At 49.4% G+C, this 23,952-nt stretch overlaps 2 protein-coding genes across 2 annotated transcripts; one reads left to right on the forward strand and one right to left on the reverse strand.

Annotated features, from left to right (window-relative positions):
- Window positions 1-9,967: 9,967 nt before the first annotated feature.
- LOC126030232 (olfactory receptor 10H5-like) lies at window positions 9,968-10,921 on the forward strand. Its single transcript, XM_049788403.1, has one exon. It carries the CDS (start codon window positions 9,968-9,970, stop codon window positions 10,919-10,921), a length of 954 nt encoding a protein of 317 aa, XP_049644360.1.
- Window positions 10,922-17,406: 6,485 nt separating this feature from the next.
- Window positions 17,407-18,363, reverse strand: LOC126030233 (olfactory receptor 10H1-like). The gene has a single exon (XM_049788404.1). It carries the CDS (start codon window positions 18,361-18,363, stop codon window positions 17,407-17,409), a length of 957 nt encoding a protein of 318 aa, XP_049644361.1.
- Between the last annotated feature and the right edge of the window lie 5,589 nt (window positions 18,364-23,952).

Here is a 23,952-nt window from a genome sequence, read left to right on the forward strand (position 1 = left end):
TGTGCAAATAAGTTCTTATCTAATAGAGATAGGAGCACATAAATTTTTACTGCAATGGGGCCTTACACCTTGAACACTTGTCATAGTTACTTAGTTTAGGCTTCAGAAAATTGGACGTTGACCTTTCATCCCTGAACCTTGGATCCCATCTATGAAAACAATCATGGTTTTCCACACCAACATCAGAAATTGGACTTCTACCAGGGAACGCCCTACTGCTACTCTGACATCGACTTACTTCAGAGTGGATTCTTATGACACCCTGATGACTTGGTAACAGCAACAACCTGCTTTAAGGGCAGGGTTCTCTACATTGCCACCTAATGGTGAGATGAAACCAAAAGATACTTCCACATCACCTGATGTAGGTTCTGTACAGAAACCAGGATCTCTAACTACAGAATCCTGAGAGCAACAACCATGATTGTGAAGAGCTTTTTCTGGAACCACAGATAAAGACTTTGGAGTTGGACAACTTAGTATGCCTGGAGCCTGGAGTTGGTCTTGTGCCAGGATACTTCATGGGTAAGGTTTCTCATTTTTTTTAGGCTTTCAAAGGTTTTTCCTTTCTTTATTCCTTATTTTTTCTGTGCTTATGCAAACAACAACTGCCACACACACACACACACACACACACACACACCTTTATATTATATTTTTTTATCTCTCTCTCTCTCTTTTTTTTTTTTTTTTTGGTTTTTGGGTCACACCCAGCAGTGCTCAGGGGTTACTACACTCAGAAATTGCTCCTGGCAGGCTCAGAGGACCATATGGGATGCCAGGATTCCAACCACCGTCCTTCTGCATGCAAGGCAAACACCTTACCTTCATGCTATCTCTCCGGCCCCATATTTTTTATCTCTTATCTTAAAAAAAAAAAAGAGCTTATTGGGGCCAGAATGGTGGCGCGGAGTGGTGAGGCATCTTCCTTGCCTGCATTAGCCTAGGACGGACTGTGGTTCAATCCCCTGGTGTCCTATACGGTCCCCCAAGCCAGGGGCGATTTCTGTGCACATAGCCAGGAGTAACTCCTGATCATCACTGGGTGTGCCCCCCCCCAAAAAAACCCAAAAATAAAAAAAGATCTTACTAAGCAATCTGATATTGTATTAATGACTTTATTGGAGATGCAATAGTTTTCACATATATACTTACTACTGAACTTTTTTTTCTTCCATTTTATTTTTAGTTTTTTTAAATTTTCTTTCTTTGTTTCTTTCTTTGTTTCTTCCTTCCTTCCTTCCTACCTTCCTTCCTTCCTTTCTTTCTCTTTCATTCTTTCTTTTTCTTTCTTCTTTTCCTTTCTTTCTTTCTTTCTTTCTTTCTTTCTTTCTTTCTTTCTTTCTTTCTTTCTTTCTTTCTTTCTTTCTTTCTTTCTTTCTTTTTTCTTTCTTTCTTTCTTTCTTTCTTTCTTTCTTTCTTTCTTTCTTTCTTTCTTTCTTCTTCTTTCTTTCTTTCTTTCTTTCTTTCTTTCTTTCTTTCTTTCTTTCTTTCTTTCTTTCTTCTTTCTTTCTTTCTTCTTCTTTCTTTCTTTCTTTCTTTCTTTCTTTCTTCTTCTTCTTCCTTTCTTCTTCCTTCCTTCCTTCCTTCCTTCCTTCCCTTCCTTCCTCCTCCTTCCTTCCTTCCTTCCTTCCTTCCTTCCTTCCTTCCTTCCTTCCTTCCTTCCTTCCTTCCTTCCTTCCTTCCTTCCTTCCTTCCTTCCTTCCTTCCTTCTTTTTTTCTTTCCTTCCTTTCTTTCTGTCACACCCAGCACTGCTCAGGGGTTACTCCTGGCTCTGCACTCAGAAGTCACTCTTGGCAGACATGGGGAACCATATGAGATGCCGGAATTCTAACCACTGTCTAATCTGAATCAGTTGCATGCTAGATGATTGTTTTATCGCTGTGCTACCTCTCTGGCCCCTTTCTATTTTTTAAATAACTTTGCTTTCTCTCATCTTGAAATAAGTATATTATGATTAGTTATGTCAAATTTGTGACGCATTTTCTTTAAATAAGAAAAAGAGAATGTTCCCCAGCCTAACTGGGGGTTTTCTCTGTTTTTTCTCTGTGTGCTGAGTATTTCACACATAGTCATACCCTTCCTTTGTTTCTACTTGGGTTTACTTTCTATTTCCATTCTTGCCTAAATGCTCTTGCTAGGATTTCTAACCAGTGCTGAAAATTACTGGTGGAGGGGCTGGAGAGATAGCACAGTGGTAGGGCGTTTGCCTTGCAAGCAACTGACCCAGGACCAAAGGTGATTGGAATCCTGGCATTCCTAGGGTTCCCGTGCCTGCAGGAGCAATTTCTGAGCAGAAAGCCAGGAGTAACCCCTGAGCACCATCGGGTTTGGACCAAAAAAAAAAAAAATTACTGGTGGACCCGGAGAGATAGCACAGTGGTGTTTGCCTTGCAAGCAGCCGATCCAGGACCAAAGGTGATTGGTTCGAATCCCTGTGTCCCATATGGTCCCCCGTGCCTGCCAGGAGCTATTTCTGAGCAGACAGCCAGGAGTAAGCCCTGAGCAATGCTGGGTGTGGCCCAAAAAACAAAACAAAAAAACAAAACAAAAAAATTACTGGTGGTGGAGCCAGAGTGGTGGTGCAAGTGGTAGGGTGTCTGCCTTGCACACGCTAACCTAGGGCAAACTGACGGACTGTGGTTTGAACCCCCCGCATCCCGTATGGTCTTCCAAGCCAGGAGTGATTTCTGAGCCCATAGTCAGGAGTAACCCCTGAGCATACCCAAAAACTAAAAAAAAATTTTTTATTGGTGGAAGAGCACGTTTCTTTCTCAAATCTTTGGAGGAAAAAAATATTTCTTATCATGTATGTTGTGATCCAACATGATCCTATTTATATCCATGTATGTTCCTTCCATCACGAATTTATTCTGTGTTTTTCAGATGCTGACTTTTACCCATTTTTTTTCTTAGTAATCATGTCTTTATTTACCACATGAATCTAGCCCTTCAAGCCTGCAGGAAACTGAAAACATTCCCAGATAGTATTTTTTCAGGCAAACGAAATCAAGAAGTCAGTTTACTCAAAGAAATGTTTGAATCAAAATGTAAATCATGATGTATAATGAAGTACATTACTATGCTGTTTCCAACCTAAAAAATTAACTCATCTCTATTTATCTACACATCAAGTTACCTTCAATATTAAATGTTAAATGGCTTATCCTCTCTCACTTTGTTTTTCATTTGCAATCTTCTCCTTTACCTCTCCTTTTTAGCACCATTGTTATACTTAAAGCACGTTTTTCAAATGTTATTTTTTACGCATTTTGTCCTATAGGGTGATTAGATACCTGAAGCATTTTTTTCATTTTAGATCATGGCAGCATTCTCCAGAAGAGGAAACAGGTTTGGCCCATTTCATTGATTTAGTCATGCCCAGAAGGGGAAAACTTGTCTGTGAGTCCAAGGTCAGGTCAGACCTCTGCTCTTTCTCCTTTACTAAGTTGCTCTCCTTAGTGGTGCTTTTTCCTAATAAAGTTTTCATAGAAGCTTTACGTAATGGACATGAGCTATGCGTCACAAAAGTGTAGTTGCTACTGGATATATGCCATCAATACCATGTTCTAATCTGCTAGTTTATTCTTACTATCTACTAGCCAACATGTGTCCCGACACCCTTTATAGATAAGTGCCTTTAGAATATTCAGGGAGAGAAATCTTTATCAAGAAAGATATTTGTGACCTGTCAATTTTAAAATGCAAACCATCACAGAATACTAATTTTTCCATTGAATATTTATGATTTTTTTGAATCTGACCATTTTTTTGAACCAACCACTTCTGGTAAGTGAAATAAATATGGAAAATAATAAGTTAATTTTTATGACAGTATGAACATTTCTTTTTTTCCTTTTTCTTTTTTTAATTATCTTTATTTAAACACCATGATTACAAATATGATTGTAGTTGTATGATTACAGTCATGTAAAGAACATCCCCCTTCACCAGTGCAAGATTCCCACCACCAATTTCTCAGATCTCCCTCCTCCTCACCCACCCACACCTGTACTCAAGACAGGCTTTCTATTTCCCTCATTCATTCACATTATTATGACAGTTTTTAGTGTAGTTATTTCTCTAACTGCACTCATCACTCTATGTGGTGAGCTTCATGTCATGAGCTGCACCTACCAGCCCTCACCTCTCTTGTCTCTGAGATACTGTTAAAAATGTCTTTCATTTTTCTTAAAGCCCATAAATGAGTGAAACCAATCTGCATCTTTCTCTCTTCCTCTGACTTACTTCACTCAGCATAATAGATTCCATGTACATCCATGTATAGGAAAATTTCATGACTTCATCTCTCCTGATGGCTGCATAGTATTCCATTGTGTATATGTACCACAGTTTCTTTAGCCATTCGTCTGTTGAAGGGTATCTTGGTTGTTTCCAGAGTCTGGCTATTATAAATAGCACTGCAATGAATATAGGTGTGAGGAAGGGATTTTTGGATTGTATTTTTGTGTTCCTCAGGTATATTCCTAGGAGTGGTATAGCTGGATCATATGGGAGCTCAATTTCAAGTTTCTGGAGGAATCTCCATATCGCTTTCCATAAAGGTTGGACTAGACGGCATTCCCACCAGCAGTGAATAAGAGTTCCTTTCTCTCCACATCCCTGCCAGCACTGCTTGTTTTCTTTCTTTGTGATGTGTGCCAATCTCAGTAGCGTGAGGTGGTACTGCATAGTAATTTTGATTTGCATCTCCCTAATGATTAGTGATGTTAAGCATCTTTTCATGTGCCTTTTGGCCATTTGCATTTCTTCTTTTACAAAGTGTCCATTTCTTTTCCCCATTTTTTGATGGGGTTAGATGTTTTTTTCTTGTATAGTTCTGTCAGTACCTTGTATATTTTGGATATTAGTCCTTTATCTGATGAGTATTGGGTAAGTAATTTTTTTTTGTGGTTTTTGGGTCACACCCGGCAGTGCTCAGGGGTTACTCCTGGCTCCATGCTCAGAAATTGCTCCTGGCAGGCACAGGGGACCATATGGGATGCTGGGATTCGAACCGATGACCTCTTGCATGAAAGGCAAACGCTTTACCTCCATGCTATCTCTCCAGCCCCTGGGTAAGTAATTTTTCCCACTTAGTGGGTGGCTTTTGTATTTTGGGCACTATCTCCGTTGAGATCAGAAGCTTCTCAGCTTAATATAGTCCCATCTGTTTATCTCTTCTTCCACTTGTTTGGAGAGTGCTGTTTCTTCCTTAAAGATGCCTTTAGTCTCAATGTCATAGAGTGTTTTACCTACATGTTGTTCTATATATCTTATAGTTTCAGATCTGATATCAAGGTCTTTAATCCATTTGGATTTTACCTTCATACATGGTGTTAGCTGGGGGTCTGAGTTCGCTTTTTAGCAAGTGGCTAACCAGTTGTGCCAACACTACGTATTGAATAGGCTTTCCTTGCTCCATTTAGGATTTCTTGCTCCTTTATCAAAAACTAGGTGGTTATATGTCCGGGGAACATTCTCTGGGTATTCAAGCCTATTACCACACCCAGCAGTGCTCAAAGGTAGTTTTTCCTGGCTCAGCACTCAGAAATCACTCTTGGCAGTGCTGGGGGACTCTATGGGGTACCAGGAATCAAACCCAAGTCCACTACATGCATAGGAAAATGCCTCCCTGCTGTGCCTCACTCAGCCCTTATACCGTGCTTTCTTTTTTGTTTTTGTTTTTTGTTTTGTTTTGTTTTTGTTTGTTTGTTTGTTTTGAGCCACACTTGGCATTGCTCAGGTGTTACTCCTGGGTCTATGCTCAGAAATCGCTCCTGACAGGCTCAGGGGACCATATGAGATGCTGGGATTCAAACCACCGCCCTTCTGCTTGAAAGGCCAATGCCTTATCTCCATGCTATCTCTCCGGCCCCTTATCCAGTGCTTTCTAAGCACCTGTGGATTCGATCAATCCACTTTCAAACTTTCGTTGTTGTTGTTCAGTAAGTGCTTTGCTCACATTGAGCCGTCAGTACCTCCCTTGCAGAAATCTCAGCAGCCACGATGCAAGACTCGTTTAATGGACTCAGTTTGCCAATATTTTAGTTGGGGATTTTTGCTTCTGTGTTTGTCTGAGATAGCCCACTTTATGCTCATTTGATTTTTATCTCTTTATCTTAGTTTGATTTTTAATGTTTAGCTTGATTTTTGCTATCTTTATCTTAGTTTGATTTTTTTTAATCCTTCGTTTGATTTTTATGTGAAGTCTTTGAATAGACTTGAGTTCCTGCCTTCTACATTTTTTGATGAAGATAATCTTGGTCTTTTGGACTATGTAGATTGAGTTCAGAGAAACTTGGCTCTTTATAGAGTTCTGCTAAAATAGCTGTTCTCGATCCTTTGCCCCAGCACTTTCCTTCTAAGGGTTTTTTTTTTGGTGGGCGGGGTTGGGTCACACCTGGCAGCGCTCAGGGGTTACTCTTGGCACTACACTCAGAAATCACTCCTGGCAGGCTCAGGGGACCATATGAGATGCCGGGATTCAAACCACCGTCCTTCTGCATGCAAGGCAAATGCCCTACCTCCATGCTATCTCTCTGGCCCTTCTAAGTTTTCCCTCCAAATATGGGTCAATACCTCCTAGGAATTTCCTTTCGCCGCCTCCTGCAGGTTTTTGGGCTTTTGCATCTGGACCAGATTCTTTGGTTTCCCTTAGATGCACCTGTGGTTTGTGTTGGGATTTCCCATTGCCAGGATTGTGACTGGGATGGGGAGGGTGAGAAGAATTCTGGTGCTGAGGGGGAGGGGAGGGAACAGCCCAGGGAGAACCTCACTTTGCTTCTTTGCTTCCACTGCTGTGGGCCACTCCCCACCTCTCCCTGAATGTCAGTGTCCAAAACACTTTGCCAAAGTTTCCATCTCTGGGGCACAGTGGATCTCTGGGCTTCTCGTGGAAGATCAGATAAGACGTGGCTTCAAGTCGCCCCAAATACCAGCACTTGTGTGTGTGTGTGTGTGTGTGTGTGTGATGTAGGTATCTATATGCATACGAGTTATGTGAAGTGCATTGTGTTATGTGTGTGTTTTTTTGGGGGGGCATACCCGTTGATGCTCAGGGGTTACTCCTGGCTATGTGCTCAGAAATCGCTCCTGGCTTGGGGGGAACCATATGGGAAGCTGGGGGATCGAACCATGGTCCGTCCTAGGCTAGCGCTTGCAAGGTAGACGCCTTACCTCTAGTGCCACTGCTCTGGCCCCATTTTTTTGTTGGTGTGTGTATGTTTTGACAAATAAATGTATGTGATGTGTTCATGTGTGCTATGTATGCACATATATGTTGTATTGTGTGCGTGTAAGTTGTATTTTGTATATGAATGTGTTATGTGTATATGTTTATGCATTGTGTAACATGTTCTGTGCATGTATGTGCTATAGGTATGTATACATGTACTGTGTTTGTGTCCTGGTATGTGTGCAGGTGTTTTACACACATGTGCTATGTGTCCCATTCTATGTATATTTATACACATGTTATGTGTATCATGTTGTGTGTTCCCATGTCTTGTCATGTGTACAAGTGTGCATATTGTGTGTGTGCTTGGAAAGGCAAGCATTACTTCCTGCTACCCCTAGATGACCACTCATGTTTGTACCAATCAATCCGCTTCACAGCCCGAAGAGGGGGATTCGAGCTCAGCACTGTCCCCCCTGCAAGTTCTCCTCCCCAGACTGTCCCCTCCCAGGACACACGGTGCCTCCTGGCTGGGTGGGAAAGAGGGCTCTCTGGTCTGCAGTTCAGACTAGGTTCCGGGCAGGGGCCATTGAAGGAATGAAGGTGAAGGGTGTGTGGGTTGGGCATGGCTGGTCGACGACTGACAGAGGGGGGAGCTGGAGGGTGGGAAGGGGGTATGGATGAGAGTCTGAGAGAGGAAGGAGCAAGTAGGAGCAGCTGGGACAAGGATTTACTCCCAAGGTCCCAGCTTCCCTCTTTGGACTAGGAGGACCGAGTACACGGCCTTCCCCAGGTGAGCCCAGAGAGGGAGCCCCGGGAGGGAGCCCCAGGAGAGGGCAGGTGTGATAGACTCCTGCTGGCAGGCTGGAGAGGCAGTGGAGGCCCTGTTAGGGCCAGTCTCCAGACAAGTGGCTGAGGTGGGTGCTGAGGTGGAGGCTGAGACCAGAGGGCTGAGATGAGACTGAACTAAGGAGATCACGGTGGGCTGAGGTCTTGGGTGGGGTGGTGGTGGAGGAGACCGTTTGGACGCGGAGGACTGGAGCTGAGGCAAGTGCCTTGGGCTGGAGAAAGGGCCACTGGACTAGATGTGGGCTGTGTTCTCAGGACACTGCAGAGCTCAGGTCCACTCCAGAGCTCCAAGACATGTGATAGCTCCATGTCTCTGGCCCCTGTCATTCTCATCTGTCTCCAGACACCCTGAGTGCAGCTCCCTATAGCGACGGCACCCGGATCCCAGAGCTCCTTGCTGAGGGTCCCAGGCAGGCTGCAGGTCCCCGCTGGGCCAGGGACACCAGCGAGTCTTGGCACTGGGGCAGGAGCAGAGGGGTCATTGTGGGCATCTCACGTCTGTCCTGATGTGATGTGAGTTTCTGGGCCGCGTGTGTGAACATCGCTCGTCTGTGGCATATTGGTCCCTGCGTGTGTGAGATAGCTGTGTCTGTGTCACCGCTGTGGCGTGTCCACTCACCCGTCCTTGGCTCTGGTCTGGCTGCTGGAAATAGCTGCTCAGTGAACATTGTAGAGTAGACCCTCCCTGCTCAGGGGACGGAGTTGGTGTCCTCAGGAAAGAACCTTAGGCTCAGGATTCATAGACCCAGTGGTAGGCTTGTTTTTAAGACTTTGCGAAATCGCCACATGATATTGGGTGGGGCACATCCCGCAATGGTCAGGTCTATCTTCAGACTCTGTGCTGAGGATTGAACTGGGATCATCATGTCAAAGACAAGTCCCCTCCCTGGAGAGGGACGGGGCCCTCTCCAGCCCCTCCAAACTCTTATCCATAGTCTAGAAACTAGTTTTTCTTTTGGGTCACACCCAGCTACACTAAGGAGTTACTCCTGGCTCTGCACTCAGAAACCGCTCCTGGAAGGCTCCGGGAACCATATGGGATGCCAGGATTTGAGCCACCGTCTGTCCTAGGTTGGCTGCATGCAAGGCAAACACCTTGCTGCGATGCTATCTCTCTGGCCCCCGTTTTTCTTTTTCTTTTTGCAGTCCTGGAGAAATTTTCTCTTATTTTCTTGCACTAAAATATAATTGATTTATAATTGATTCTGGACTCTCAAGTTTATGTTAAAATCCTACATCCTAATACAATAGTGTTAACATGAAAATTTGAGAAACTTGGGAGGGTCCCAGGACAATCCCACATATGCCATCGAGCCTCGGGCCAGCTTCCTCCCTCCCTGGTGCTTTAGCAGTTTTCACCAGAGATAGTAAACACAATACCATGCACTGAAGTAAATGGTGTAATTGGTCGTGTTAGGACTGGAGCTTGCGTCCGGGTCTGTGACCCCAACCCCCCCCCCCAATCAGAGGCATAAAATACCTTACACATCCCCCGTCCAGGTGGGTAGTGCTTTTTGTTCTTTGTGTGTGTGTGTGTGTGTGTGTGTGTGTGTGTGTGTGTGTGTGTGTGTGTGTGTGTTCAGACCTCAGGATGTTCAGGAGACCCTCTGAACTTGATCTTCTCCAAGTAGAAAAACATGTACCTGACATAGGTGTGAGTCATAGGCTATGTCCACAAGAACACCTGGGCCAGGTAAACCTGCTGGCTGGGTTTGCAAATATGATGTCTTGGGAGGACTGAGTCTCTATCCTTCTCTATGTCTCTCTCCTTCTTTGTCTCTTTCTGTTTCCTCTGTCTCTCACACACACACTCTCTGTCTCTCTGTCCCTCCCTCTCTGTTTCAGTCTGTCACTCTCTCACACTCTCACCTTCTCTGTCTCTCTCTGAAACTCTGTCTCTGTCTGTCTCTCTGTCTCAGGGTCAGCATCCTCCCATTGCGATGGGGCTCAACTACACGCCCGTGTCCGACTTCGTCCTGGTGGGCTTCTCGGCCTTCCCCCGCCTGCAGCTGCCGCTGTTCCTGCTCTTCCTGCTCATGTACCTCTTCACGCTGCTGGGCAACCTGCTGATCATGGGCACCGTGTGGGCCGAGCGCGCCCTGCACACGCCCATGTACCTGTTCCTGTGCGCCCTGTCCATCTCCGAGATCCTCTACACCTTCGCCATCGTGCCCCGCATGCTGGCCGACCTGCTGGCCGCGCGCGCCGCCCTGCCCACCATCTCAAGGGCCGCCTGCGCCTCGCAGACGCTCTTCTCCTTCGCCTTCGGCTTCACTCACTCCTTCCTGCTCACCGTCATGGGCTACGACCGCGGGGTGGCCATCTGCCGACCGCTCCACTACCATGTGCTCATGAGTGCCCGGGGCTGCGGCGGCCTGGTGGGCGGGTCCTGGGCGGGTGGCACGGCCATGGGCACGGTGGTCACGGCCGCCGTGTTCGGCCTGGACTTCTGTGGCCCCCGCGAGATCCACCACTTTTTCTGCCACGTTCCCCCACTGCTCAGATTGGCCTGTGGGCCCCGGGTTCGATCTGTGGCCCTGGGCTTGGCCGGGCTGTGCATCTCGGCCCTGCTGGGCTGCTTCCTGCTCATCGTCCTCTCCTACGCCTTCATCCTGGCCACCATCCTCAGCATCCCCTCGGCCGACGGCCGGCGCAAGGCCTTCTCCACTTGCGCCTCGCACCTCACGGTGGTCGTGGTGCACTACGGCTTCGCCTCTGTCATCTACCTCAAGCCCAAGGGACCCCAGTCGCTGGAGGGGGACACGCTCATGGGCTTCACCTACACAGTGCTCACGCCCTTCCTCAGCCCCATCATCTTCAGCCTGCGCAACAAGGAGCTCAAGCTGGCCATCCAGAGGACCGTCCGCAGCAAACTGGCCCCGGGACAGCAGTGACGCGCCTGGCAGTGGTCCCCTGACGCACTGTGTCTCCTGTGGCGCTGGCGACCTCCCTGCCCATCCGTGACTGTCTCGACCTTTGCAAATTCTCCTGCTGCATCTCTGCTGGACACACACGGTGGCCAATCCAGACGCTGCATTGGAGCGTGACACAACGACAAGTTCCAGGGTTCAAACCCGCCTCTGACAGGCAACAGCGCAAAAGCCTGGAATCTAATCTCCTCTAGCTTCTACCCCGTTTCCCCAAAAATAAGATAGTGTCTTATATTAATTTTTGCTCCCAAATATGCACTAGGTCTTATTTTTCAGGGATATCTTATTTTTCCATGAACAAGTACACATTTATTGTTCATTTAAAATAAAATAAATTTATTACCTGTATATGGTACAGTAATATGGTAGTTGTCAACACATACCAGACAAACTGAATTTTTACAGATGCCAGTCTGAACGGCCCTAGCAACCAGTTTACAGTTAATTAATTTTCATTCTGAGACCTTGTTTTCAGGGGGATGACTTCTATTTCACCCAGAAGGAAACATGTAAGTAGGTCTTATTTTTTGGAGGATGTTTTATTTTTTTATTTTTTTTATTATTATTATTATTTTTGGTTTTTGGGTCACACCCGGCGGTGCTCAGGGGGTTCTCCTGGCTGTCTGCTCAGAAATAGCTCCTGGCAGGCACGGGGGACCCTATGGGACACCGGGATTCGAACCAACCACCTTTGGTCCTGGATTGGCTGCTTGCAAGGCAAACGCCGCTGTGCTATCTCTCCGGACCCAGGATGTTTTATTTTTAGGGAAACACGGTATCTCCATCACCCAGTGACGGATGGATGAAGCCCTCTCCCAAGCCAAAGAGAAACGGAGCAGAGCCACATCTGCCCTATAGTGGGCAGTATGCACCTTCTCTCACCTGGCTTCTCTAAGATTGGACTCCCCAGGATGCGTGGCTGTGTCCTCCCCCGTTTCCAGATGGATCCAGAGCAGCCCAGGAGAGAGAAAATTCTCGAGACAGTCCAAGGGGCAAAGTTCCCACGTGAGAACTTCCCTGCGGAGTCCACATGAGGTTGACCCTGGGCAGCGCAGTTCTGGGCTGGGAAACACCGGGCAGACCAGGCTCAAGGTCTCAGGATCCACGCCCTGCCTCGAGGTAAGGAGGATTTAAGGGGCCAGGCAGGGAGCATTTGAAAATGTTTGTCTTCCAGAGAAAGGCAGGTAGATACCAGATGTTTTTTTGTTTGTTTGTTTTTGGGTCACACCCGGGGGTGCTCAGGGGTTACTCCTGGCTGTTTGCTCAGAAATAGCTCCTGGCAGGCACGGGGGACCATATGGGACACCGGGATTTGAACCAACCACCTTTGGTCCTGGATCAGCTGCTTGCAAGGCAAACACAGCTGTGCTATCTCTCCGGGCCCTGATACCAGATGTTAACACCAGAGTCTTTGAATTCTTATTAAAAAATATTAATAAATAGAAGCTGGTGAGATAGCATGGAGGTAGGGCATTTGCCTTACATGCAGAAGATTGGTGCTTCGAATCCCGGGGTCCCATATTGTTCCCCGAGCCTGCCAGGAGCGATTTCTGAGCATAGAGCCAGGAGGAACCCCTGAGCGCTGCAGAGTGTTACCCCCCAAAAAATTAAAAAAAAATCAGGGGCCAGAGGGAAAGCACAGTGGTAGGGCATTTGCCTTGCATGCAGGAGTAACCCCTGAGTGCTGCCAGATGTGGGCCAAAAACCAAAAAAAAATTTTTTTAAGGAGAATGGTGGTTTCCAGGGGTCCTGACAGCAAGAGAGTTGTTGTTGAAGATATAGATATGGACCTGCAGAGAAATATATTCTGGAGAGGCACCAAGTTGTGCAGGTTCCAGCCAGGAGTGCTGTCTGGCAGTTTTCATGTGGCCATGGGATGTAACTGGGACACAGAAACAGGAAGCAAGGTTTACATGACTGAACATTAATGTCCGCCATGACCTGTCTGTCCATTCTAGCTCAGTTTTGACAAGAAAAGGGCTCGCTTCAATGTTCACAAAAAAATTGTTTTTAACCTCTGCTTGGATAGGCAGAGCGAGAACACAGCGAGGGCATTTGCCTTGCACTTGGCTTACCCAGGTTCAATCCTCAGTCCCCCAAGCCTGGCAGGAGTGATTTCTGAGCACAGAGCCAGGAGTAACTCCTGAGCGCTGACAGGTGTGGCCCCCCCCAAAGGAAAAAAAAATCGCAACCCACAGCTCTACTCCAAAGACATGTTTAAGTGGCTGCATTCAGAATAAGACACAAGGTCAGATGTCCAGTCTTGGATCCATCGGTGTCCAAGCAGAAATGATAGTGGGGCTGGAGAAATCGGACAGCGGGGAGGGGAGGGCACTGGCCTTGCACACAGCCAATCTGGGCACCGCATAATAGTCCCTTGACCCACAGGAGGAGTGAGCCCTGAGCACAAAGCTAGGAGTAAGCCCTGAGCACCACCAGGTATGGCTAAAAAGCAACCAAATAAAAATCAATTGAAATCATTTGTGTCTGTGTTTCAATTAAGCGAGTGTCTCCCTCACCGACACCTGTGCATGTTTGCATATATGTGTGTGTGTGTGTGTGTATGTGTGTGTGTGCGCGCGCGCATGAGTGCGTGCTATGGGAGGTACAGGCCATCTCTCCTGTGAGGTTCTGTGACTCCAGGAAAGTCACTTGCCCTCTCTGAGCATGTCCAGTAAACACGAGAAAACACCGGCCTTGCTCTTGGTCTCTTCCTGAATAATTCCTTGGGGAGTTAACTACTTGTAGGGAGCTCAGGCAACTATGGGATGGTGGAGATGGAACAGGCTCAGCCACATGCAAGGTGAGTGCCCTGCCCACTGTATTATCCTTCTGGAATGGGGGGGGGAATGATCAATTTATCATTGGTTTATAATTGGGTGAGATTCCAAGAGATTAGCTGTCACCTATATATTTAGGTGCCATACCTTCACATATGAGAGAGAAGGGGGAGAGATACTTCTTCAATGTGAGACAGAAAAAGGAAACATTTTAAGTAACAGAAACAAAGTAAACACGAGCTGTTATGAAGAGTCAAAATCATCAGAATTGGGCCAGAGAGATAACATGGAAGTAGGGCATTTGCCTTGCATGTAGAAGGACGGTATTCAAATCCTGGCATCCCATATGGTCCCCGAGCCTGCCAGGAGTGATTTCTGAGCATAGAGCCAGGAGGAACCCCTGAGCGCCGCCCAGTGTGACCCAAAAACCAAAAACCAAAAAAAATCAGAATTAAAGATTTTGAGGGAATATCTGAGCGTTTTTGGGCGTGCTGGGGATCCTTGGGACACTGGAAGAAGCCATGCTCTCTGGTGAGGGGTGTGGGATTGGAATTATGTGTACATAAAAAGAATAACTGATAGTATTATAAATCTTGGAACCTCAATAAAAATTGTTTAAAAATGTTTTACAAGTTATAATAGAATACTGTGCATCCATGAGGGAAAAAAAATCATATTTCCCCAGGGAAGGAAGGAAGGAAGGAAGAAAGGAAGGAAGGAAGGAAGGAAGGAAGGAAGGAAGGAAGGAAGGAAGGAAGGAAGGAAGGAAGGAAGGAAGGAAGGAAGGAAGGAAGGAAGGAAGGAAGGAAAACAACTGTCTTTGCTGGGGGTTGTGAGGTGGCTGGAATTTCGTGTTTTGCTTCATGGATTAGGACCAGAGGAAGTGATAGGAGAGAGGGGGTGAGAGGTGGAAACTCTGTTCATTAATCATAGAGTGGGGGTGTCATGATGGGGCGAGGCCTGTTGGAAGTGCTGGGTCCAGCAACTGCAGGACTAGGCCCAACATCCTGGTCCACCAGGGCTGACCCAGGACTGAGCCTGTCCATGCAGGTAGGGTCTCTTGGCCATGCAATGACCGTGACACCTGTGGGTGTCCAGGTCAGGAGCAGGGAAGGGCCATGCCCGACTGTGCCCTGAGGGCAGAGACAAAGATCTTGCAGCTTCTGGAACCTTCTGGAAATTTCTGGAACCTTCTGGAGTCCCTGCAGGCAGGGCTGACCAAGGGCATCTTTGATGCCCAGCAGTGGGCAGCCTCTCAGGGTGCCAGGTGGGGAGATCCCACGTTCTGGCTTTCTACTGGTCAGTAGGAAGCCAGGAGGACTAAGGGGAACCCTGGGGTGAGAGAGGCATAGAGGAGACGAGCTCCCAGGCTGGTCCAGCTGTGAGAAGCACCAGGAGCCAGTCACAGGGGTCCCCAAAGGATGGCCTTCCCAACCATTCTTCGTGCCAGGTCCCTAATCACCTTTGGGCTCTGGGGCCAGAGGAGCAGAAACTGTGCCCAAGGGCACCATTAGTGGGCATGTGTGGGCTGGAGGGGCGGGCGGGGTGAAGGTGGGAGTCAGAGGGCACAGGGAGGAGTTGGTGCATCCTGCCAGGACTATCCACCTGGGCCATGTCCTGGGACACTTAGGTGCTTGGTGGTAAAAGACAGTTCACTCTGGGGCAACTCCAGACATCTCTTTATTATTTTATTTTATTTTTTGGTTTTGAGGCCACACCTGGGGGCACTCAGGGGTTACTCCTGGCTCTGTTCTCAGGAATAACTCTAGACAGGCGTCTGGGGACCCTCTGGGATGCCGGGGATCAAATCCCTGTGGGCTGCAAGGCAAATGCCCTCCTTGCTGTGCTCTTGTATCGACCCCTACTACAGGCATTTCTCAGAGGATGAAAGAGCAGCTGGAGGCCAGGACCAGGGCACAGTGGGGCAGACGCTGGCCTTGCTTGTCCTGAACCGCATTCAGTCTTCGGCATCCCAGAGGGTCCCCCTGAACACTGCCACAGAGTTAATGCCTGAGGACAGAGCCAGGAGTGAACCCTGAACACACACACACACACACACACACACACACACACACACACACACACACACAGCAGCTGTGTTTGGGGGAGTTAAGAGAGTCCCCTTGGAAGGGACCAGAATACAAAATGGCAGGCAGTTGTCAACTACACAGCCAAAGGGAGTCATTGGTAACTTGTCATTCTGGGGAGTCCCCAGGGGTCTCTCTCCTGCTGTCCCTCAACCACAGCAAAGCAGTCCTGCCTGGCCGAGGTGGGGTCCAGACTCAGGGCTGGTGACAGGCTCCAGCTCTGGGTCATGTCCTGGGTCCTGTGCCAACACCCAAAGGTGGGCCTGCCAAGCACAGGCTCTAACCTGCCAGGAGAAACTCCGCCAAGATACTCGGACCCAGGGTTTCCAGTAGATTAAAGGACTGAGACAGAGCCCCAGGGAGACAGGGAGAGATACTTCTGTTGGTAAATGGGGGGGAGGGGACAATGTTGGGATAAAGGGTGACTGTGACCATCATGACCAAGAAATCCAGCCCAGTTTTCATGCCACAGTCCCCCCCCCAGAACCTTTTGCTGCTCTTGTTGACAGGTTTGCAGTGACAGGGGGGTGTGCACTGGGGCTTGTGACTTTCTGACTTCCACCAAAGTCAGATTCAAGACAAAGGGAGGGGTCAGAGAGAAAGCATGGAGGTAAAGCGTTTGCCTTGCATGCAGAAGGTCGGTGGTTCAAATCCCGGCATCCCATATGGTCCCCTGAGCCTGCCAGGAACGATTTCTGAGCATACAGCCAGGAGGAATCCCTGAGTGCTGCTGAGTGTGACCCCCCCCCAAAAAAAAAAGACAAAGGGAGAGGCCGAAGTGATAGCACAGCGGTAGGGTGTTTGCTTTACATGCAGCCGACCCAGGATGGACCTGGGTTCAATCCCTGGCATCTCATACAGTCCCCATGCCTGCCAGGAGTGATTTCTGAGTACAAAGCCATGAGTGACCCCTGAGTGTCACTGGGTGTGGCTCCAAAACAAAACAAAAAGACGAAGGGAACCAGAGTAATATCGGGGAACTGAGCCTCGCCTAGCCATGAACACAGGGACCGGACATGTCCACAGCACATGAATGGAAATAATCTGTCTGCTCCCAGTACTCCGTGCTCACTTGGAGCTCATAGGACAACAGAAAATCGGGAGGAGATACGCAGTCTGGGGCACAGGCTTTGTTTGCAGGAGACGGACAGGACCTGGACTGAGCCAGCACCCTCAGTGCCAAAAGGTGTGAGCCAAAACATTTCTTCATTTTCTTCTATCACCACAACTCCGCACCCCACAGTGTGTCCCTGTCCAGCCCTGCCAGCTCCCAGGACACAGGCAACATCATCATGACCCAGCCAGAACCAGTTTTCTCTTTCTGCAACACCATAGTGATGGGTGTAAGGGCCTCGTGTTAGCAGCCAGGAGGTGACCATGTGTCCACGGCCATAGGATGGCATCACAAATGCAATCTGGGTAATCTCACGCAGGGGGATGGTGTCCCTACCTACAGGACCAGGAGACCCCAAGTTTGTGGCTGTGCAGAGAGGCAGAGGGCTGGGAAGAAGATCTGGAGGGAGGAAGACACCCGGTCGCCAGGAAGGCAGGCAGGAGCTTGGAGCTCACCTGAGCACACGTGTCAGGAGCGCGGAGGTGCGAGTTTGCTGCGGACGGTCCTCTGGATGGCCAGCTTGAGCTCCTTGTTGCGCAGGCTGAAGATGATGGGGCTGAGGAAGGGCGTGAGCACTGTGTAGGTGAAGCCCATGAGCGTGTCCCCCTCCAGCGACTGGGGTCCCTTGGGCTTGAGGTAGATGACAGAGGCGAAGCCGTAGTGCACCACGACCACCGTGAGGTGCGAGGCGCAAGTGGAGAAGGCCTTGCGCCGGCCGTCGGCCGAGGGGATGCTGAGGATGGTGGCCAGGATGAAGGCGTAGGAGAGGACGATGAGCAGGAAGCAGCCCAGCAGGGCCGAGATGCACAGCCCGGCCACCCCCAGAGCCACGGCCCGCACCCGGGGCCCACACGCCAGTTTAAGCAGTGGTGGCACATGGCAGGCGAAGTGGTGGATCTCACGAGGGCCACAGAAGTCCAGGCCGAACACGGCGGCCGTGACCACCGTGCCCATGGCCGTGCCACCCACCCAAGACCCGCCCACCAGGCCGCCGCAGCCCCGGGCACTCATGAGCACATGGTAGTGGAGAGGGCGGCAGATGGCCACCCCGCGGTCGTAGCCCATGACGGTGAGCAGGAAGGAGTGGGTGAAGCCGAAGGCGAAGGAGAAGAGCGTCTGCGAGGCGCAGGCGGCCCTTGAGATGGTGGGCAGGGCGGCGCGCGCGGCCAGCAGGTCGGCCAGCATGCGGGGCACGATGGCGAAGGTGTAGAGGATCTCGGAGATGGACAGGGCGCACAGGAACAGGTACATGGGCGTGTGCAGGGCGCGCTCGGCCCACACGGTGCCCATGATCAGCAGGTTGCCCAGCAGCGTGAAGAGGTACATGAGCAGGAAGAGCAGGAACAGCGGCAGCTGCAGGCGGGGGAAGGCCGAGAAGCCCACCAGGACGAAGTCCGTCACCGTCGACGCATTGGCTCTCTGCATGGGCGCTGGCCTGGGCTCAGGGACGACAGGGCAGGGGGTCAGTGACGTGGACAGGTATTGGGAGGTGTTGGGACTTGGCCTTTCCCTGAGCTGGACCTCGGTGGAGGCATCATTGGATCCAGCCCGTCTCTGGCCGTCCAGGGGGCTGGTGTCTGTCCTGGCACCACTCTGTCCCTGCTCCCTGTGCGTTTCTCTGAGGCTCTCCTAGGGTCTCCTGCTCAGTCTCTGACCTCTGAGCCCACCGGGACAGTACCACCCTGGGCAGACGATCTGGGTCTTGCTGGCCACAGCCCTGCTGCCTCTGGGAAACAAGGTCAGGGAGACTAAGACAGTGTCCACAGCTTCTGTGACAACTCAGGGGTATCCTGGCTATGGAGGGGGCAAGGTGTCCTTGGCCCTCAGGGACATAAAAGACACAAAATGTCTTACCTGGGGAAGGGCTGGATTTCAGGACAGAAGAAAGACCTTGGGGGACTTGAGGGTGATGCAGATCTGCAGCTGAGCTTCTGCTGGCTGCCAACCCCCTCCCCAGCTTTAGGGAACTCTGGGATCTCTGAGGCATGTGGGTGAGGCTGAGGCTGTGCTGGCCATAGGGGAATGATGTTCAAGGCTCACAGAGCAAAAATACCAAGAGAAGGGGCCGGAGAAATAGCACAGCGGTGAGGTATTTGCCTTGCAAGCAGAAGAATGGTGGTTCGAATCCCAGCATCCCACAGGGTCCCCCGAGCCTGCCAGGAACGATTTCTGAACATGAAGCCAGGAGTAACCCCTGAGCACTGCTGGGTGTGACCCCCCAAAAAATTAAAGTGATGAGTCACTGAAATATTAAAAAAAAATACCAAGTGGGCCCGGAGAGATAGCACAGCGGCGTTTGCCTTGCAAGCAGCCGATCCAGGACTAAAGGTGGTTGGTTCAAATCCCGGTGTCCCATATGGTCCCCCGTGCCTGCCAGGAGCTATTTCTGAGCAGACAGCCAGGAGTAAACCCTGAGCACTGCCGGGTGTGGCCCAAAAAAAAAAAAAAAAAAAAAAAAAACCAAGAGAAGGGTCACTGGCTGTTGGACACCTAGCAAGAGCCTTGGTGGGGTGGAGTGGGGTGGGATGGGCAGGGACGGATTGGCTTTCTGACAGGGACCTGACAGGACAGTGGTTCTAGGACTCCAGGACAGTGGTTCTAGGACTCTTGGGGGACACAGATGTGTGGACATGCAGAGAGACACAAATGGACATAGAGACAGATAAGTGGACACATAAGAGAGACAGACAGATAAGAACCTTCCTACCTTCCTCACTTCATGCTGAAAGGTCCCTGAACCCAATGTCCCTCTACCTACACCCACAGACCAGACAGGTCCCCCTTCCCCTCTCCTCTGCACCCACATGTCCCTGCTTCTTTCTGCCAGCTCCTCCAGGACTCTGTCTCTCTCCTCTGTCTCTCATGATTTCTCACCACAGCTGTGGCAGTTAGAGATAGGGGGTTCCTGGTGTCCAAGTGACTTTTCCTCACCTGCCTGAGGACTGTGTTTGCCGGGGTACAGCAAAAGTAGGTCCCCAAAAGTGGAGCCTACCCACCAGCCCTTCCTCTGCTGCCGGGGGACCAGACACAGGTTTGCAGGGGTCTCTGGCATCACACGACCAAACACACACTTGTCACATGGAGTCACGGCACCTTTTATCTCCAAGCACATGCCTGTCTGCTCCAAGCCTGCTGCCTCTCTCTGTGCATGTGTGGGAGACCTGGCCCCCCCAGGGCCCCCAAGGAGGGACATGATGTCCCCTCTGCCCTCCCTTCTCCCCACCACCTGCAGGGCTGAGCCAATTCCCTGCCCTCCAGGGCTTCTCCCAGGAGCCGGTGTTAGGGTTGAGTCGGTCGCTGGCCCAGGCCACGGTCCCTGGAGCCCAGAGAGGCACCGCTGTGCCATCCCCCCCCCCCCCCGAGAAGTGTCCTCCGTGTGTTCCAGATACAGGAGACAGACATGCACACACCCTCGTCTCTGTGGTACCCGGAATGCTTCCCAGGGTGGGTCAGGGCCAGGTCTGGAGGTTCAGATCCCACAGATTTAGCAGGAGCCCGGGAAAATAGGAGCTTGGGGGTGGGGGGATCAAGGGTCACAGAACATCGATTCACCATTTTAGTGAGTCCAGAGGAAACACCGGAGGTCAATAATCAGATGAAAAAGAAAAGACTATTCTGCATTTGTGAAGGTGGGCTGTCCCACGCGGGATGCTGGATCAGCAGTTGGAGCCAGGGGCAAAGGACAGGCACACAGACACCCGCACGCTGTCCTACAAGGGGCAAAATCAGAGAAGTCACAATGCTGACAGTGACAAACTCTTGGACTGGGATTACAAAACTGGCCAATGAGCTGGGGGAAAGAGGGAGTGGGTATGGGGCAGAGGAACAAGGGACAAGAGGGCAGAAGGATACAGATGGAGGAATGCAGGCCAGAGGGATAGAGGGAAAAGAATTGTGAGGAGCCCTGGGTCTTTGCCACCTATGGTGGACAGTACCCTTGTACAGCAGCACCTCATGCCTAAACATTGTCACCTAAATGATAGTAAGTAAATATATAAGTATATATAGTAAGTATATATTTATATGTGTATATATATCTATGTTTGCATATACATATACATATATATACTTAGGGCTCACTTCTGGAGGCTCCAACGACCCTATGGGATGCCAGTGATTGAACTCCAGTAAGCTATGTGCAAAGCAAACACCCTCCCCACTGTGTTATCACCCAGTAAAAATATTTTGTAATTATGGGACTGTAACAATATTGTATGGCAGGAGGGTAAACTGCCTTGTACATAACTGGCCCAGGTTCAAGGGTTCCCTGAGCCTGCCATAAGGTACGGCCCCCCAAACAAGCCAAAAATATATATATTTAGAATAGTTTACTTAAAAAATAAAAGCATTGAAGGGTTAAAACAGTAGGACAGCTCGGAGGGTGCCTGGCTTGCACGTGGCCAACCCAAGTTTCATCCCCAGCATCTTATAGGGTCCCCCGAGCAGCATCAGGAATGATTTCTGAGCACAGAGCCAAGAGCAACCCCTGAGCATCCTGGAGTGGGGGCACAGAAACAAACAAAAAATAATAACAATAAAATAAAAGTAAAAATGGCAGGGCCTGCGCGGTGGTGCTAGAGGTAAGGCGCCTGCCTTGCCAGCGCTAGCCTAGAACGGACCATGCTTCGGTCCCCCAGTGTCCCATATGATCCCCCAAGTCAGGAGCGACTTCTGAGCACATAGTCAGGAGTAACCCCTGGGCGTTACCGGTGTGGCCCAAAAACCAAAAAAAAAAAAAAAAAAAAGTAAAAGTGGCCTCTTTTCTTAGACTGGGATTATCAGGGGCACGAAGCACTCACACTCCTCCTGAAACTTTCAGAACATCCATCCCTCTAATGAAAAAGTCCCATCCCATGACCAGTCCCCCTAAAGCCTTTCCTCTCTCTGGGTTCTGCTGGGGAGCAGGAGTGAGTGTGGTTTTCTCCAGGGAAGTCAGGGTCCAGGTGTCCCTCACTGACTTGTGCCAATGGCAAAGGGGGATCTCAGGCACATGTATGTCCAACTTTGGCACCGTGACTGTGCTTGAGGCGCTGCTGAGACTTTTTCCCTTCTTGTTCATCACCTGAGGTTGCTCCTCGGGTCTGACTCATGCTGACCCTTCCTCCCCCAGATCGTGTGTTTGGATACAAACTCCTGATCCTATAGAGTTCCTTTCTGACCTGTGTAGGGGTGGGTGAGAGTCCAATTCTCTGGGAAGGACACATGCCTCTTCCTCGAGCAGGAGCCCGAAGGGCACTTGGTGGGTGGAAGGTTCCAGGCAGTGAAACAGTATCCCTGTCCTCTGCCCTCTGGCAGCTATGCCGATTCGAGGGAGGAGGCCAGGCTCAGAGCCAGGATAGTTTCCACACAAAATCATTCCAACTAAACAAACACCAATCCATGTTGTGGTTAAGAGGGCAAAACAGGGGCCAGAGGGATAGCATGGAGATAAGGTGTTTGCCTTTCATGCAGAAGGACAGTGGTTCAAATCCCAGCATCCCATATGGTCCCCCGAGCCTGCCAGGAGCAATGTCTGAGTGCAGAGCCAGGAGTAACCCCTGAGCGCTGCCTGATGTGACCCAAAAACAAAAACAAAAACAAAGGAGGGCAAAACAACAAAACAATAGTCTGCCCTCTGACAGGTGTGCCAATCAGAGAGAGGAGTCAAGGCTCACAACCAGGAAGTAGAGTTTTCACATAAAATAACCCCACCGAACAAATACACGTAGGGTCTGGCACCAGGCCCCCGAAGAGGCCGACGCAAGGTGGTAAGGGTCTCTTCCAGCCTGTGGCCTCGAGGTCAGACTCAGGAAAGAGAGGGAATGCTGTTTTTCTTGTTTTGTTTTGGTTTTTGGTTTTTCAGGCCACACCCATTTGATGCTCAGGGGTTACTCCTGGCTAAGCGCTCAGAAATTGCCCCTGGCTTGGGGGGGACCATATGGGACGCCTGGGGATGGAACCTCGGTCCTTCCTTGGCTAGCGCTTGCAAGGCAGACACCTTGCCGGCCCCGGAATGCTGTTTTAATATTAATTAGAAGTCCTAGAGTTGGTGTGGTATGGTGAGGCCTTTCTGGGCTAGGACTGGCTCTCACAGCCTCTATGTCTGGCGGGTCTGAAAATTTCAGGGTGAGGGCACAGAGATTCCCAAAGCTGTCAGATGAAGTTCCAGAGTCAGCCGGCTTTATTTCATGGTCCTAACCTAACATATACATTTTCTCACGTGGCTTCTATATTAAGCCTTTTTCTAGCAGCTACTTCTCTACTCCTTCGAGCTCTCTCAGCCTCTGTCTCCCTTTCAGCTTCTTCTCCAGGCTTCCTTGCTGACTAACTCCCTTTGCTGATGCTATTGCTGATGCTGAATCTGATGCTGAATCTCTCTGTTGAATCTCGCTGTTGGTTCTTGCTTCTGCCACACTTCTCTCTCTAACTCTCCTTCTTAATCCCTCTGTCTTCCCATGCAGACTCCTCTACCCACCCATTCCAGGTGTGGGCAGTTCTGATCATTCAGGTGGGATAAATAAGAAGTTGGGGTAGGAGACACCCACATTCTGCACCTTTTTTGTATGATTACAGAAGCATTATTGATAAGTCTAGAACATCCAAGTTTCTCTTCATAAGCTTCTATAAACAAAATCATAAGAACTTTTGTGCAGATAATACAGTCTGAAAATAAGCTTCTATGTATGATACACAATATAACATCAGGATAGCTGAGAACTTTCAAAACTCTAACATGCATTCCCCCAGAATTGTGCAAACAAATATTAAAGCACTAAAGTTAGATACAGGGCCAAAGAGATAGCATGGAGATAAGGCATTTGCCTTGCACGCAGAAGGATGGTGGTTCGAATCCCGGCATCCCATATGGTCCCCCGAGCCTGCCGGGGGCGATTTCTGAGCATAGAGCCAGGAGTAACCCCAGAGCACTGCTGGGTGTGACCCCAATAAAGAAACAAAAATAAAATAAAATAAATTTTCCTGTTTGCATTGGGCTTAGAACAAAACAGTAAGATCCATACAGATAAAACACAATTT

This window comes from Suncus etruscus, chromosome 15, assembly GCF_024139225.1.
Source record: "Suncus etruscus isolate mSunEtr1 chromosome 15, mSunEtr1.pri.cur, whole genome shotgun sequence".
Taxonomy (NCBI): Eukaryota; Metazoa; Chordata; class Mammalia; order Eulipotyphla; family Soricidae; genus Suncus; species Suncus etruscus.